The sequence below is a fragment of the Hippocampus zosterae genome, chromosome 19 (assembly GCF_025434085.1).
Source record: "Hippocampus zosterae strain Florida chromosome 19, ASM2543408v3, whole genome shotgun sequence".
NCBI lineage: Eukaryota > Metazoa > Chordata > Actinopteri > Syngnathiformes > Syngnathidae > Hippocampus > Hippocampus zosterae.
In genome coordinates this window covers 8347833-8366271 of record NC_067469.1, presented here as the reverse complement: position 1 = coordinate 8366271, position 18439 = coordinate 8347833, and the positions used below count along the sequence as shown (strand labels likewise).

Sequence of the window (18439 nt, the reverse complement as noted above, 5' to 3'; positions counted from 1 at the left end):
CCAGTTGGACGGCTTCCCAGCATGAGGAGAAGAACTCGGTGCCTTTGGTAATTCAATCGTTTTTAATCTGCTCTCGCAAACAAATAAGCAAAACCACATTTTTAAATAAGCCTCTCAGCTCACAATAGCTTCTCGCCAAATTCACCTGGAAAATGAGGCCACGCATGTCGGAAGAAGTGTGACATAGGAAAGAGACTCGCTCGTCTTCGCTCTGGCTGCTCAGGATGACGTGGGTAAGTCTTCAATAGGCCACATGCTTCCAAATGTACTCTTGTCACGTGACATCCAAGCCATTGGTGGGTATGCATTTTGTTCTTGACATTTAGGTAGTTGACTCCCTTTCCACACTTGTATGACAATTTGTCAGCTCACCTTCGCTCGTCCTCCCTATCCATTTCCTTGGGATGTGTTGTGATTTTTTTTTCTCCTTAATTGGCTCTTAAATCGATCGTCCTGATGATTGTAAATGTGAAACCATTTCAATATTTATAACATATAAAATAATTGCTGTCTTCGGTGTCAAAAGACCAAGCCATAAATTGTGTTGAGAGTTTGTACAACTTGTCTCACAAGTCATTTATTATATATAAAAAAAAAAGTATGACAAGGGAAGCGATTGTACTGCAGTTGGCTGAGAAGCTAACAGTGGGCCTAGCTTCTTTTTTTACTATTTCTTCTTTGGCAGTCCACAATCCTTGTTGGCACCACACTGCCTCTCACAGGTCATTTATGGTAGTAAAACACATATGTCAGGTGAATACAAGTAAAAAGCTAGTTTGAACCTGAAACCGCTCACATCCCCCGCGAAGAAACCCATTTTCAGCGGTAACATTAGATTTTTATTAATTCAAGCAAACTGTAACAGTTACATAAGTTACATGATATTGATTTTTTTTTGCTTTCTCTTCCAAATCAGGCTTTCTCACCTCTCTTCCCCCAAACAGAAACAGCAAATCCATACAAGCGCAGGCAAGTAAGTAGTAACGGCACAATACATTCATCAACTCAACGACACATTTGGACAATAAGGCAAGTAGAAAGAAATAAACGGACAGACAGCAATGATGGCTGGCGTTTTTGTTTTTTTTTTCTTTCTTTTTGAGTGACAGAAAATGTCTTCCGCAGGTTGCTGTTGTAGAACCAAACGAGGTAAGGCCTCTCGTTACGCAGTAAAGGGGAATCTGTGTATGTGGTGGAAAAGCTGCCTTCATTGGTATTGTACCTGGTGCACCTGCAACTCGGAAACTGCAGACGTCTGATGAACAGGGACATCCATGTCATGACAAGCCTCCATACTTGTTGCGGGTGTATTAAAAAACAATGGCTCAAGAGTTCTTCTTTCCTGATATGGAAACAGGCGTCTACCTACACAGAACCTGGACAGACAGACAGACAGACAGGGCAGGCGAGCAGGCAGAAACGCTTCATCTCTGAGTTCCCTGGAGTTAAAGGTCAGTGCGTGGCTGCACGTGACAACAACACACAAATTGTTCTCAAGCAAAAAAACTGCAGCATGCCTTCATGGGTTCCTTCTCTAGTTTGTCTATTAAACCAGGGGTGGGGAACATTTTGAAATGTTTTTGGACGTTTTTATAACCATTCCTCCAAGTTGTTTAGGGGGTGGGGTTTTGGGGGGGTCGTAGTGTATTTAGTTTTTTGCACCCTTTGGATCGAGCGGAAATAGAATGAACTTTTCAATCTTAAAAAAAACAAAACAGCCCCTGAATTTCACCAATTGTCATGAAATTATGTGGACAGGTCTATCACAATAGAATGCACAAATAAGTCTCAAGGGCCCAAGCCCAAAATCGAACAAGAAGTTTGCTATTTTGGCTTGCAACGAATTTAAAGTCCCTGTAAAGTGAAAATGAATATGCTGAACTTAGAGCATTGTGGAAAAAATTGATTTTGTAAAAAAAAAGAAAAAAATAGGTGTGAGTGTGAACGCGGACGGTTCTTTGTGTGCCCTGTGATTGGCTGGCAACTGGTTCAGGGTGTCCCCCGCCTACAGCCCGACGACGGCTGGGATAGGCTCCAGCACGCCCCGTGACCCTTGTGAGGATAAAGCGGATCAGAAAATGGATGGATGGATGGATGGGTGGAAAAAAATGTTAGCACCCACACAACATGTGTAAAACATGACTGACACACAAGTAGCCAGCCATTTCTTTCCTGTTTTTAGAATTGCATATCAACGCTTCATACGGCCCATTAATGGACCACCGTCCATAGGTTGCCCACCCCTGTTTTAAACGTTGCAGGTAGGAGACAAAAACCACATGGTTCTTTAAAAAAAAAAAAAAACGACGACACACAATCGTGTGTGGTAGTGCAGTAACAGAACAAAGATATTTTGGACCACTAGGAAGACGACAACGAGGGACACGAAGGTCGGAGGCTTTCCGTCTGAAACCAAGACGAGACAACAAGACCAAAGTAAAAGTGAGTGGGACGACAAGCAAGTGCGTGCTGGCTGCTTCCTCTTGCGTCCATCACTCCATCCAGTCGCCTTCGTCAAACTCGGACTCGTCTTCCGAGTCAGAGTATTCGACAGCGATGCGGCGCGACAGAATGGTGGCCACGTCGTTGCCGACGCGCTCGTGTTTGGCCTCTTGCTCTCGCTGCTCCTCTACTTTTCGCAGCTGGATGCCTGAAGTGGTTTGGGGGAAAAAGTAACAAGTAAGGTCCTGTTTGGATTAGTGGTAGGATTTCAAATTATTTCTATTGTTGCAAATGGGAAGTTATCATACACGGTCGTTGAGCCAACTCTGATTCGGCCAGGCACCGCCTTTTAAAAGCCATGCACATTTAAAGTCACAGATACTATGACGTAGACACTGAGGATGGTGACCTCAAGTAGGCAAAAATAATCCCTGCGCCTATTTTGTATAGGTTCCATGCATAAAGTTTGGAAATACCGTATTGGGCCGAATATAAGACTGTGTTTTCTACATTGAAATAAGACCGGAAAAGTGGGGGTCGTCTTATATTCGGGGTCTAGACGTTATACCCATTCACGACGCTAGATGGCGCCAGATATCATTGAAGCGAATGCTGAACTTGACTCCTCAGGCCAAAGTGAACCCCTGCCACGAAGAATTTCTGTTTAAAAATTAATTTGGTGTTCAAAAAGTCTTTTTTTCAAACTTGAGTCTTGAAAAAGAGGGGGTCGTCTTATAATCAGGGCCGTCTTATATTTAGGCCAATACGGTATATATATACTTAAGAACTGTATGGTTGCTGGGTAGCAGATTTTCCACATACCCTTTCGAATGGCCTCCAACAGGACACTGCGGGCGTCGCTGATGGGCGGCAGATTGGCGGGATGGTGCCTCTTGCCTCCCAAATCGTGCATGTTGGAGTGCGGAGGCGGGGTGGCCATGGCCCCCGCCGAAGGGAAAGCCGGCACAGGCGGCGGTCCAGACGGACAGGGCGAGGAGCTCCGCATTCCGGGCAGGGGCAGTGGAGGGGGCACCGGCGGAGGAGGCAGGGCGGCGCCGTCTGGCTGGGCCAAGAAGCTCCCATGCAAGCCCTTGTCCATGACAAGCTGGAGGCGGGCCGGGGAGGACGAGTGGAGTGGGGGCGCCACCGGCGGAGGAGCCGGGTGGAGCACCCCTGGGGCAATCTGGAGAGGGGCCGGGGGAGGGGGGATCGCCGGAGGTTGCTGATGCATCGGTAGTGGGGGAACGGGCGGCGGAGGTGTGCCACGTAAGCCGGAGAAAGGGAGAGGCGGAGGTGGAGGAGGAAGAGGGGGAGGTGGGGGTGGATGAGCATTGCAGTTTAGGCCCGCTGTCCGTGCTGGAGACTGAGGTCTGCTGTCTGAGAAGCCAGAACCGGAACTGCAAGCAGGTAGACAACATAAGGTTCATCAGTGTCGCATGTCATTTTTGTGTCAGGTGACACACCAACGGACTGAGAGGATTTGCAACAGATCTGATCATCGTGATGGGCCGTCGTTCCATTGAAGAAAGCGCTACCAGGTGTGAGGTGTGTATCAAACCAGACCATAACGTACGATAACACAACATATTGCGCATGCCAAACCATAACATGACTGGATATCATATCTCACAATCGTCATTATACCTTAGCAAATCATACCAAAGGATTTGAGAGAATTGCTGAAAAGATGTTCTTTACTTTTGAATCATATCAGGACATCGAAGAAAAGTATGTGAAGAGCACTGAAGTGCAAACAATATTTCCGAAATAAAGACAAAATATTGCTGGGGAGAATAAAATGACAAAAAGGGACCCCCGGTGGTGCGGCAGCTGCAAATTTAATCATTCCCTCTGATGTCACCCTACTTGAAGCATGTGGCATATGTTGCAAGGGTCTGCAGAAAAAAGGCCTCTAACAACATTTTATTGATCAGTTTCCCTCCATCTTTGATGTGCAAAACTTCACCAACTGTGCACCCAGCACACAATCAATGCTGCCCCTCCGGATTGCCCACTAAGTAGTCCTTCAAATGGACACTTAAAATTCTACTGTCGGATAGATAAGACCAAAAACAGCTAGAAAAGCACAGTGGGTCGTTCCGGCATCCATCCGATCGCTCATGATATCCCGACCGAGTAGAAGGGCAACAAGAGAATAGATTTCTATTCAGATTCTTTTCGTGGAAAATCATTCCCAGCGTGACCCTCTCAAAACTGTCAAAAAAATATTGCAAAACGTGAAATGTCTGCGCTCACCTGATGACGGAGGGCGGCTTGATCTCCCCGAGCGGGTGCAAGGCGGGCGGTGGAGGCGGTGGCGGGTCGTTGGGCCGCAAGTATATTCTGTCGCCGCTGCGGCTCAGCAACTCGTTCATCTGGCTGTAAGGCAGCGCCGCCAGTGAGAAGGGCCCGTCCAAGTGTTCCATGTACAACTGCGCCCTGGCGAGACCAACGCAGGTTGTCAGACTCGCTCGCGCTGTCGGCTTTTCATATGATGTGCTGGCTTGCAAATTCCTCCACGCCGAACTCACATTCAGCAAGCCATCGTCTATACCCACCGAATGACCAATTGTTCATATAATATTCTTCATCAATTTTCTTTCCTGGCAGGATTCGGAGCCTTGATGTGCCATTAAGAAATTTAAAACTGAAGAAGCATCTGGATACTGGATACTTCATTAGGTACGCATACGCACTCTGAGATCTGTATTAAAATAATTGACGTTGACGAGATGTTTTTACACGGTTATGGTTTCACTCAGGGAGAAATATTTGGAAGGATGTGTTTTGATTGTATTTTTCAAATGGTGTTTTATGAGTAGAATAAATGACATAGGCATAAACAGGCTAACAAATAGCATCTTTGTGGAAGGGTTATAAAGCCTGAAGCAATGGATACTTGAACACTAACTGTGCAGTAAAACATGTAGACAAAAATTATTCTTTTTTTAAATGAGTCACCCATTGTAGTTGTGTCTGCACAATTGTATTATACTGCTGCCCGGTGGCCAAAACGCAAACTAAGCAGCAAAGAATTCCTCATGATGCACAAAACTGTTGAATTCTTGACATATCCACACACCTGTTGTCAGGGTAACCGGCGGATCCGTTGGCCTCGCCGTGCTTGTCGTTGACGATGTCCTGCGCCAACTCGGCACCCAGTGCCAGCTTTTGCCACTCCTTCTTGCGGTCATGGGGCGCCCGCGGCACCTTGTCGGTCTCCGCTGGGCGATCGATCCCCTTCAGCTTTGGTTTATGGAGTGGCGCAAGGAGAGAGAGAGGTGAGCAGGTTAGCGTTTGTTGTCTTTTTTTGTTCAACTTGACTGTTGCAGCATGCTCATGTGAGGATTATGCTTTTTAAGCACACTGAAGTAAACGCGGCTCAGCGAAAAATGCTTTTTTTTTGTGTGTTTGTTAGCTCGCATCGCTAGTTAGCTAGTATCCACAACTTTAATTAGGCTCCCGTCAAAAACGATCACACTATTTACTGTTAACAAGTGGTCCACTTTTTGTAAATCCACGAGAGGTAAGCTGAAAATGTAAAATTAAAATAAAAACTAAGCTGTTTCAAGAAGAAAAAGTGACCTCATGAGATATATGTTGCAATTTATATATAGGTTCAAAAATTGCTCCTCTTTTCCCATAAAATGATCACTTTATTCACATTGGTTTCCTTAAAAAATCTTTTTTTTTAAAATCCTCACAGCACCGATTGTCCCTCATAAAATAGACCATTTTACATCCGTCACTTGTCATCTCTTTCGCGCTTTAGGTTTTGCAAGATACTTGTATTGTGTTTATTTGTTAGCATCGGCAGTTAGCAATCTACTTCCTGGTTATAGCATCCAAACAGTAAGACGGTTTAATTACAAATCCACGGGGGGTTAATGGTTCGGTCCATCCACCATCTGCCAAAATGCTGCTTGTTGTGAAGTGAGTTGTATCTCAAGTTTGTGCTTGCAAGTCAAAGGAAAAAAAAATCAGCTGGACGACAGCTCGTATTTTGAAAAACTTTGAAATCGGTTCACGGGTACCTCAAGGCCACCACTGTGTGATTTAGAAAATGTGTGCAGAATAAGGCCTCCCCCTTGCCGAGTTCGAGTAAATGAACGCCATTTTCACAAGCCGCGCAAATCAAGAATGGCCTGCCATATGCCAGCATGCCTCGCATTTAAGCACACACAAGCCGTCATAGCACAAAAAACACAAACAGCAAAAACACAAATAATCGCTTCGATGATGTCACATACCTGCCCGGGAAGGTCTAAGTACCTATAGACCTGATCATACATGCGGGGGTCCTGCGACTATAAGAAACAAAGCAAAGAAAAAAAAAACACAAGAGGAGAAGCATCGGGGATGGGAGAGGTCAGAGCAAAAAAAAAATCAACACAACACTGCACTTCTCATCAACAACAACAACAACGACGACGAGAGGAATACAACGGTGTGGGCTGCGAGGGCGAGCAGGACCACAAAAGGCAAAAGAGGGAAAAAGTGCTGTTAGACAGAAACGCTCACAGCAAGAGGGAGGCCGCAATAATGCACACGCAGTATAAGGACACACACACGCACGCACGCAAGAGCTTCGCCATGGTGAAAACGTAAAACCAGATCATCCGAGAATGAATTGTACTGCTATCGGCTGAAGAGACAAATGCAAAGTGCGGTGAGGATGGAAAAAGTGATATTTCATGAAATAAAATCAAGAGAAGAGTCCAAATAAAAATATAAAAATTGCCACAACACGAAAATGTTGCTTTGAAATCATCTGTGCGAAACTGCTGGACAAAATGGGACCCAATGGACTAATTTGTGGTTGTTATTATGCAAAACTGTTGGATTGAAACTTCCCGTTGACTTGACCGGATGTGAAAAATACCAGCCGGCAGTCAAATTCGGGTTAGCCACTATGCTATTCAATCTCCTCATTTGTTTCAAAACTCAAATTTCCTAAAGCTGAATTGGATTTGTCACTTTGCCAATATGTGGCATTTAACCTTTTCAGGGACAGCGGTTATTACAGTGGAGAGCCTCTCATGTTAATCGTAGATAAAAACTTGTGTACATTGATGTATTTTTAACTCATTCAGTACCAGCCAATTCTGGACCAAGTCTGAAAAGATGTTTAAAAACGTCTTTGGGAGTGAATGAGTTAAGAGTGCTTTGTAGTTGAAGCTGCTGGTATTTTCTTCATGTCGTGAATTTGCTTTCCATTAACTTTACTGTCAAGACTCATTTGTGAACAGTAGTCGAATGAAATACTTGTAATCGACTTTAATAAGGCATAAATTAGGTTTGGAATGGTACAATTGTGCGCCGCAAACCTCTCAAGCTACGTTCTACCGAAGAGCCAATGAGTTCCCTTTATCATCCGTGCGCATTCAGATGATCAGCAGCTGTTGGGTATCATCAGGGAACACAGTTGGTGGACTGTGTCAAACGCGCAGTGGCGTATAACTTGCATCTGTTCAATTAAGTGTCACTTTTAATGCAGAGAAGCTAAGGCTAACTAAAAACGGGTAAATAAATTGGCGGGCTGTGGGGGGACAACGACTGTGTTTGTATGCCAATGGGCTGGTGCTTACACTACGGAGGCATTTTGTTTATATCTCGTTTCATATCCACGTGACGTACAGATGTATTTTTGTGCATAGGTTTCTGTTTCTGTTGAGTGCGACCGACTCAGCAGAACTGTGGCGAAGCTAATGGCTAAATAACTACCGCTTCCCCACATGGCTCATGGGCCACTGCACTGTTGACGTTAACAGAAATTAATGCCTTGCTTTTGGTGCACAGAGTGGCTGAGGGCTTTTTTTTTTTAATTACTCAACTGCAGAGAGTATGAGGCGTGTATTGAGGGGGTTCGGGGGCGGAGGATGGGGGTGGTGAAGTGGTTAGCGCGTTGACCTCACATTGCAATTCCAGCTCCGGCCTCCCTGTGTGGAGTTTGCCTGTTCTCCCCGTGCATGCGTGGGTTTTCTCCGGGTACTCCGCTTTCCTCCCTCGTTCCCAAACCATGCCTGACAGGCTGATTGAACACTCTAAATTGTCCCACGGTGTGAGTGTGAGCGCGGATGGTTGTTGGTCTCTGTGTGCCCTGCGATTGGCTGACAACCGGTTCAGGGTGTCCCTCGCCTACTGCCCGAAGACGGCTGGGATAGGCTCCGCCCCCCCGCGACCCTTGTGAGGATAAGCGGATCGAAAAATAAATGAACGGTTATTATTCGCATTCAGACTGGTATTCAATAACACAATGTTAGTGTCACCCAAAGAGCAAGACGGCTCCTCCTCCAAAACATCTGCCGTTAAAATGTTGATTTGTATTCAGAGCACGTTTACTTCATACATATTTACACATGCAACTACGTACAGTATGATGTGTATATACTGTCCATATGTAACGATAGGACATAAAGTTGAATTAGGGCTAGTAACGGGCGATGGCGCTCCCAAAGGAGTGAGGGTGCGAGTTTAGTGGGTTGCAGGCTTCACCACTTGGAATAGCAGATGCCCTGACGAGAGGGGTTAAGGGGGGCGGTCGGGGGCAGAGAGCTTACCTCGCGGGGGTTGAGGAAGGGAGGAGGAGGAGGAGGAGGAGGGGTTTCGGTGAGAATGCTTATAAGGCCCTCGGGATACACAAGATAAGGCAGCTGTGCACATTTAGACGGCGTTGGATGGGAGGACAGAGGACAAAAGTGGACAAGCAAAGATGAACGAAGGAAGACACTTTTTTGGACATAAAGCAGGAATGATGGCGGCCGAGTAACAATATCCCAATCGTAATTGGGACATTTTGACAACTCTTATTTCCAGCGGTTCCTTTGAATGACTCGGCAAATATCCTCCAAGCTCATCCACGGAGGCTAACAGAAGCTAATGAAATTAGGACGCTGCAGCTTTCTCGGGTTTCTCTTTGACATGCGCCGCTTCTGGTCCACATTTATCGATGGATGCGCGCACTGCGGTGTGGGAACGGACCAACAGTGACCACTTTATCGCCCTGAGGATTTTGCCCCCACTCAAAATATAAATCGACTCTCATTTTATGTGCGTCAAATAATTGCAATCCGTTTGTGAATGCTGGTAGACTTCTAGTTAGTTTAGAATTGTAAATATATAAAATTGCATAATTAACGTTCGACCAGTGGCGTCAAACTCATTTGTGTTTGACTCATTAAACACTTCAAAAGTGTTTAATCACATTATCACATTATTACTTGTAAGGGTAACAAAATAATTGCAAAAATCTCAATGTAATTTATTACACATGATAATTTGTCATTTTCGGTCATTTATTTTTATTAAGGACCATGCAAGTTGATTCACATGATTTTCTTTTCGGAGGCCTCATAAAATGATGTGGTGGTCCAGATCTGGCGTGCGGGCCGGGAGTTTGACACCCGTGTATTTGTGTTTTTATTTTTTAAATCATGAATATCTCCTCTCTTTGCTGAAAATCTCCCTAAACTGCCCTATTGGCTTTGCTGAGCTATGTCGAAGTGAGTTTAAGGGTTTAATTTGGACAAAAGTAGTACTTTTGTCGCCATCTTATGGCATCTTTTGGCAAATTCTAAAACATTTTAGGGGAGAGCATCAATTACTCATTTCGCCCGTTTGTGGCAACAGCTCCCCCATCACTGTTCAGGCTACACTTTTACCAAGCGGCAATAACGCAACCGTTAGGTTGCTATTTCACCCAATTTGGGTTACCTCTGTAGAAATAACCAATTGAGTCTGCATGTGCGTTCACCACGATTCGAACCATGACAACAAATCAAAGCGAAACCGAGGCTAATCAACGCGCGAGATGACATCATCATGTATTCCAACCCATCTGCCTAAAACCACATTTTCACCATGTGCGCATGCAGAATGGATTGTTTTTTTTATGGGCGGCGTGCAAAAGAATAGCTTTTATCATCTCTAGGCTTGACTGGAATATGCGGCGTGTAATTCCTCAAATCCCCGCGCCCCCCAAGAGTCTCTCTGCGGGGTCCGTCTGCAGAGGTGTGGGGGTGGGGGGTGGGGGTAATTAATAAGAAGGAAATCTCCGCAGGAGGCCTCGGCGGTAAACAAGCACAACAACCTCACTCCTCCGACGCAAATAAAGTCTTATGTACTGTGACGCATAATTATCCGTTGTCGCTCTCATCGCAGCTAAGCTCGGCTCTCTTGCATTCCGGAGGAGCCTCCTCGCTCGCAGCACCGCCGCGCTCATTGACGCCAATTCTCATGAGCTCTGATTGTCTGTGAGGTTGATTGATTGTCAGAGAGGAAGACCTTGTCCTTCCTACTTTGCGTGAGTGCCCTGAACGTTGCATTCGGGTGCCGTGCGTTTTGAAGCCGAAAACGGCAAAAGATAGCCAGCGCTTCTGATCGCTAATGGTATCGTTCCGTAAGTGACAGCTACTTCATGAACGAGTCCGGTCTGTGAATGCAGACCGCGCCATTTCAAATCAGCGATCTCGTTCTTGTTCTTTCCACCAAACGGTACGGTGAAGAATGACCAAGCCTCGATAAACACCCGTGGCGTCATGTTATTCTGTCCATGAGGTGATTCTTTCGGTCCTCCCAAGTGCTAACACCACTGACGATTTGACTCCACCTCCTGTCCTCAATCTATTTTTTTCCCTAGCAATTTTGTTTTTATTTGGTTTGTGTAGGACGGGGGTCGGCAACCTGCGGCTCTGGAGCCGCATGCGGCTCTTTAGCGCCGCCCTACTGGCTCCTTTGTAGCTTTTTCAAAAATTCTTGAATAAGGAAAAAGCTGGGGGAGGGAATTTTTTTTAAAAATATGGTTTCTGTAGGAGGACAAACATGACGCATTCTTAACGTTTTCCAATGCTGATAAAAATGTGTAGATTAAATATTACATTTCAACATTTCCGTCAATGAAGATTTGCGTCATAGCCTGCGACGCACATTTTTGAGCAGCACGGGATGCCAGGCAGGTGGCAAATTTGCGCGCGTGTGCAGTTACGGGTCGATCGTGGGAGGGCGGTTGATCAAAAAGTAGATCTTCCGTCAAAAAAGGTTGGGCAATCCCGCTCTTAAAAAAAAAACTTTTAATCATGAAGGCTCATTGTGTATTTGTAGCCAACTTAGTTATTTTGATAGTAGGCAAATATCGATACATAAAGCATGTGTTGCCTTCACTGTAAGGCTTTCAAATTTTTGCTGCTCCAGCCATAGTTTTTTTTGTGGGGGGGGGAGGTCCATTTTGGCTCTTTCAACATTGTGGTTTGCCGACCCCGATCAAGACCGTATCAGACACAGTAAACGGGGGGACGTCTGCAATACTGTCCTAAAAAGTAAATAGTGTAGCTCCACCTCAGCAAGTGTACCCAACGCATCGGAAACGCCTCAAAAACCAAAAGCTGCCAAACTGTACCGCTCGGTGGGAATGTGGAACGAGACGTACCTTCTGTTTACGCCTCTCCTTCCGCTTGTCTTCCGTGTCCTGCAGCATCTTCTCTCGCCACAGATCGAAAAAGTAGGAGGGATTGGTGTAGAATTTAAGACCCTCCTTGCCGTCGTCCCTGCACAACAAATGGCATGACATTTTTAACGGCGCGCCAAAAGTTCAGGATTAGGGCTTAAAGGTTTAGAACGTGAGTTCATGACCCGTAACAGCGTGTCCAAAAGACTGATCGCCATGGTGACAATCTGAATTGACTCAGCTCGCCATTCCAAGGCCAACAAACTGGCCTGTTTTAGATCAACTCTTGACACAAGCGCAATTAGGTAATAAATAATATCGCCCAGAAGCCACGAAAAGCTTTTTGGGGGGGCGGGTGAAAGACGAGTCCGCTCTCTTTTTTTGGTTTGTTTGGTGCTTCCGTTGCACCAAACGCAACGTTGTGTGGCTCTTCAAAGATCGCTCTACAATGGTCCCAAGCGGCTAATAGAACAATGAAGGAGTTTATTCTCATCTGGATGATCTGGTGCTGATCCGGGTTAGGATTGTTCAGTTTTGGAGGCTGTTTGGCAACTTAATTGTTTGGTGCTGCTCGGAGGCCAGGTGGTTAGCAAGTCTGTATCACAATTCGAGTGGTTCGTTGGAACATGACCTGGATCTTTTTTTTTGGGGGGGGGGGGGGGGTCATGGAGAAACAGCAACATTGGGAACATATTTCATATTTTCTTTCGTTCATCCTCCAAACCTCTGGCGCTGATCCCTATTTGAAATGTCCAGCCTTGAGATGGCATTTTTGTTGCGATTTTTGGCAACAATCATGAACAAATTTGTTTCAAGTAGCTCATTCATTCCTTTTCAACTGATCAGTTGCTCCTCTTTACTCAGTCCCCTGAAAGTTTTTTTGGTCCCCCTGCCGTCACCTGGCGGAGTTCCGACCACCATTGGGCAGGGAGATGTAAAACGAACTGGAACCTCCACCGTGGCACTTGTCACATCAGTGTTGTCGCTTGAAGATCAAAAGGATCAGAGCGACATGCACTGCCAAGAAATGTTCTTTCACATCAGTCGGCGGAACAGAAAGGCGAGGACTCCACCTTTTTGATATATTCTTCTTTTCGGGGGTCTGTGGGGGGGGTTCTTCTCAGGCTTTGATATTGTTCTTCATTCAAACATCCCGACTTTTCTCTTGCTTTTTTTTTTTTGTGTAATGCTGCAAACCGACTCATCTTGCAAGTCGTTGTCTCAGCCATTAATTTTTTTCACAACAGTCTCCTGAATATATTAGTCGACAGATGAAGAATTAAGCTCTGAAATTGAAGACCTTGAAAAAGAAAACCCACAACGGCAGAGGCAACAAAACAAAATTCCACAATTGGATCATACAAGGGCGAAGAGAGCGTAGCTCTGCATATCTTAAGTGTTTGTCGGTGGATGGAGGAGGGGGGGGGGTGATAATACGGATGCAGTCTGTCTAAGAAGCCTGGGGAGAATTCCCAGTAAGCCTTTTGGTGTGAGGTGTAAAGTAGAAGGGCTAGAAAAAAAAACAGCAAGAGAAAGGGCGGCAAGATGCGCCAAGCAGGGAAGAAATGACAAAGGAACGTCAAGTGTAATCTCAGTGAGCAAGTTCTAATCGGCTAATGCAGCGGCGAGAGTACATCCGCCTTGCTTGCGGCGACCCAAATTAAGTGGAGCCAACTTCCAGCAAGCCAGACGGCTGACATTTAAACCCCGGAAAAGAACGCCTTTGGGCCATCGGTGGTGCGTCGTCGATTGCAAATCACGACTGATGGCGAGTTAAAACCTCAGCTGGCACAAGGCGAGACGTTTAACGAAAAGACGAGGATGTCAGCCAGTTAGACACCCACACATTGCCTTCACTTGCTCTCTAAACGGAAAATTCACTTGTTCTGTGGACCTTGGACTACAGACGGGGGGGTTGCGTGATATATATCGTATCGCCATCATCAAATAAAAAGCAGGAAGAGCACAAATTCGAACCTGTAGGGTGTGAGGATGTTGAGAGGTGGCGGCTGCTCGCAGATCTGGTAGGTCTCCTGCATCGGTACGGGCAGCGAGTCGCGGTCAAACAGTTGTTGGTCCTGGATGGTGGAGCTCCTGAACGCCTTCCTCATGGTGATGTCCTGGAGTGACACTGAAGGAGAGATATTGCAAGCTATTGTTTGGTATCTGCTCACCTAGAAACACCAAGACAAGAGCGCTTGTGGGGTGTGTGCATGGGCAGTGGCGTCGGTGGGGGTGGGGGTGATGGAATTTCTTAGGCCGTGTGTGTCAATAATACAGTGGTACCTCTACTTAGGAAAGTAATTGGTTCTGGAAGAAATTTCTTAACGAAAAGTCGAGATGCGTTTTCCATGTAAAAGCCCTAATTCGTTCCAAGCACCCCCCAAAATTCAGACATACATCTTTTTTAAAGCATAAAAAGGCATCAAAATATGCAATAAACATAATGTAAAAAATAATGAATAAAAAAAAATGATGGTCATTTAACTTTTAATTGCGTACTCATCGTTTGTTTGTTTTTGGGTTTTTTTTTTTGTTGCCTTCTTTAGTTCATGTTCTCTCTCAGGAGTGGTTTTTGCCTGGTGTTTTGTCCAGACCTGATCCAAGGACATTTGCGTTTGCTTTTGACAATCCTTCGAAAATGTCCAAGGCAAACATCAGCATAATGAGCGATTGCCTGACCGGGGAACACTTTTTCTGGGTGATTCGCATTTACGTAAAACTATCGAAATGCCTCATAGCCCCAGGGGCGAATGACGAGGGCGCTGCATCGACACATATCTATCTATCCACACACAAAGACACATAGGCTAAGAGGTCCCTCTTAGCCGATGGGATGCCAGGAAGATGCTTAGGTAATAGCCAATGGCAGAGCAGCTTGAAATATGTTGCGTGGAAGATACTCGTAGCAGCCCAAACTGTATTTTTACCTTTCGTACCTTGAAATCTCTGAATAATCTCACGCCACCTTACCTCTCTGAGCTCATCCGCCCCTACACACCTGCCCGGCGCCTCAGGTCTGTGGACCAGTCTTTGTTAGAGGTACCAAGAGCTAAACTGAGGCTCAGAGGGGATCGAGCCTTTTCTGTTGCGGGTCCCTCTCTCTGGAATGACCTCCCACTGAACATTCGGCAAGCCTCCTCGCTGCCCATCTTTAAAGCCCTCCTCAAAACTCACTTGTATTCTTTGGCATTCGACTCAGCATGATTTGTCCTTGATTTTACTGCTTGGTGCTTTCCACCGCCTTTATTACCGATTCGTCGTACTGTTTATTGTGTATGTTAAATCGCTCCATGTACAGCACTTTGTATGCAGCGATGGCTGTTCGAAAGTGCTCTATAAATACTGTTGACTTGACTTGACTTGAAATTTCTTTCGTAACAAGAGGCAATATTTTCCTGTTGAGGCCTTTTGTAACTTGAAAATTTCGTATGAAGACACATTCGTAAGTGGAGATACCAGTGTAATGTCAGAAGCAACCCACAAGTGCCTTGTCAGCCTTCGCCATTACTTTCTCATACCAGAACTATTAGTCGGTTTGGGAGATTATTATGAGTCTCGATAAGTTACAAAGTACGTTGTCTATGCTTTATCTTTGGGAGTAAGAGTCTACTACGGGAAGTGATATCGTCACTGTGTCAATGTTGCAGATTTAACGGCATTATTGGTAGTGTTTAGCAGCGTACTTATTTGATTGCTCTAATTTATTTTATCCTATGTTTGGATTTAGTTACAAATCTATATTTGGTCTTAACTCATTGAAAAAAAAATATGGGCGGCTCTTTGGGATTTGTATTTGAGTACTACACACATTGTCACCATGCCCACTTTAGGATATTCAGCTTAGTACTTGGCAGCTCATTTAAGTGAGATGAGGCCGCAGTGTGCATATAGGTTGCAGGACAGTTCCATCGATTTCCCCGGAGTGGCCGCATTAACTCCCGATCTGTGGAGTTGAGTGTAGATGCCAATTTTTGGAGTGAAATCTAGACGCCTGAATTATTCAAGTGACAAATGGACTGATCCCCCCGGCAAGGCGGAAAAAGCAATGTGGCGTACTGACCCCAAAAAACTCAAACAAATTGAAAAGCATTGTTGAAAGCGTTCAACCCTACACACCAAATCGAGTGTGTAGGGTGATTTAAAAACGGCAAAGGTGATGAGTTCGGCAGACTCGGCACATCCACGTGGGATTCGAGGCGGATGCAAAGAGGAGAGTTGCAGGGACGGGGGGAGGGGGGGGGCAGTGCACTGAGACAGACCACAAAGCTATCACGAAAGGAGGTCATCCATTCTGTTGATGAAAAAGTAAATGGATCCGGAGCCTCAAAAGGCAAACACGAAAGATGGACTTTTTGCAGTTTCTATCTAAATCAGAGGTGTCAAACATACGGCCCGCGGGGCGGAACCCGACCCCAGGGAGGTTCGATCAGGCCCGCAGGATAATTCAAAAGTGAAAAAATGCACATTTGTCAAAGGAAATCTAAGGTGCTTCATTAAATGTTTTGTAAAAGATATGTTAATTGAATTTTAACGTTTTCCTCATGTTCTTGTTCTTTCTTTATTATTGTAAATAGCATTGTGATTTATCCATTTTGTATTTATATTGCACTTTGAATTGAACGGTGTTTGTTTTTTTCTTCTTTCTACCCACATTCTTGCTGCTGGAGGCTGTAAATTTCCCCAGTGTGGGACAAATAAAGGATATCTTATTTTTTTAGACCAAAACAAAGGAAAGACATATTATTTGAGTTATTTATAGCAGATTATGGTATAATTTTAATGGTCCGGCCCACTTGACATCTACCGAGGCTGTATGTGGCCCACAATGTGAAATGAGATTGACACCCCTGGTCCAAATGCTAAAAAGGAAAATGTTCCTGAACCATGTTGAAACCACTCCGACACTGGTAATCCGAATTTGAACGTAAACTGAAACGGTTTATCCATGTGAGCTAATTTACGAGTTGAGTTAGGTAGCTAGCTTGGTAGCTACCTGGTAATTGTCTTATCATCCACTTTTGTGTTGGCGGATGTCCAAACGGGATACTTTTTGCTCATCTGTGAAACATGCGCCTCTCGTTAGGAAACTTCCATCTGGTACACTGCGACTCATTTTCAAGTGGACTCTTTGCATCCTTCCAACACTTCCACCGCAGTAGCCGTTCTTTGGAATTTAGATGCGACGACCAAGTAAGTAATCTCTCAGTATGCCCGTGCATCTCTTCCTCCAATGCAAAATACTGTCCTATTTTCCTTTCGCCTTCTGCCGTCCTTTGCTTCGGACTACAAAACAACTTTTTATCCCCTCCGTTTCGAAGATCCTTCTGTCTGATTTTGTGCGAAACCCGGCAGGCTATGATATCCACACTGGGATTTTGTGTCTTGTAGGCTGAGCACTCGCAACCAAATGTCCAGGTACTTGTTTGATGTTTTAATAGAGCCGGCTTGCCAGGAAAGCCTTTTGGGGCTGATCGGAGAGGGAAGCTATGAAAACTGAGAAATTTGGAACCACGGGGAGAAAAAAAGTCCCGTTTGGAAAAGTGATGACAGATACGCAATACCAGAAACACTGTGGAAGGCGAGCAACACTAAGGGGGGGGGGGTTAAGTGACAAAATCATCGAAACTGCTCCTGAGAGATTTGTGATAGCTTTGTGGCCTTCTATATTAGCCCGTAGTGATATAATGGTGCCATTAAGGGTGGAGGATGAGCGCGTGGTGGGGTGGGGTTTACAGGCCATTACATTGGTGGGCTAAAGCGACAGTGTAACAGAGCCTGACAGCACACAAATAGCATCCGCGCAAGATGGAGCAAAGGCAAAGGCAGGGATCAATCAGTCAGATGAAAGGGGATGATGACAAAAAGAGGAGGTGAAGACCAAAGTGAGCGATGGACACCCTTGAACGGGATAAAGGCCAGGTCGACTGGGCGCCAGTTTCCATCCGATTATAAACGCACACATTTGCGGGATTAAAAGGTACGAGGTACGACCTTAACCGCGAAGCCACCCACGGCTCGCTCTGGAGACTACGTCCCGGTTGCTTGCGTCCCTCCGACCTTCAGCCGAACATCTCGCTTGTGAGGCAATACTGAAGTGAAGTCAGCTTGAAACGTTTATGACAGCATTTATTAACTTGCGCACAAATTCTCTCAAATTGTTCTCGTGCTGCCATAATGACTGACACGTGAGACCATCCAGCTGTCTGGCCACCCATTGCATTATAATATTTTTTTTATGACTATGCCAATCATTTTTTTTTAACTCAGCGGTGTGTTGAGAAGCAGGTGGCGCAGGCTGCTGATTTTTATTTATTTATTTGTCCAAAATGTGTCACAATGACAAATGATATTCCGCGTATTTGCATCGCAGTTAACTGGAAATGGAGCCAGTTCCATCCGTTAATGGTATTTGGGGCATCAATACGATTATTTGAGGAAGAATTATTAACTTTGTTATGATCTGATGGGCCGGTTTGGCTATTTAAAGTCCTCCGCATCCTATTCCACCCCCATCATTGCTATCTTCCCCCTGCAGTCCTGATTTATGATCCA

The 18439-nt window shown here is 45.3% G+C and overlaps 1 protein-coding gene across 2 annotated transcripts in view; it reads right to left on the bottom strand.

The window, feature by feature from the left end:
• Window positions 1-826: 826 nt before the first annotated feature.
• The window catches only part of wasf1 (WASP family member 1), a 32156-nt gene continuing 14543 nt past the window's right edge, over window positions 827-18439 (bottom strand). Inside the window, exons 4-10 of one of the 2 annotated variants that reach the window (XM_052053219.1) lie at window positions 13862-14015; window positions 11867-11984; window positions 6693-6749; window positions 5525-5688; window positions 4699-4881; window positions 3265-3839; window positions 827-2650 (exon numbers count right to left, since the gene is read on the bottom strand). In XM_052053219.1, the coding sequence (XP_051909179.1) occupies window positions 2493-2650; window positions 3265-3839; window positions 4699-4881; window positions 5525-5688; window positions 6693-6749; window positions 11867-11984; window positions 13862-14015 (1409 nt within the window). In that variant the 3' untranslated portion in view covers window positions 827-2492. The remainder of the gene's footprint in view (window positions 2651-3264; window positions 3840-4698; window positions 4882-5524; window positions 5689-6692; window positions 6750-11866; window positions 11985-13861; window positions 14016-18439) is intronic. The other variant, XM_052053220.1, reaches the window with a different exon arrangement.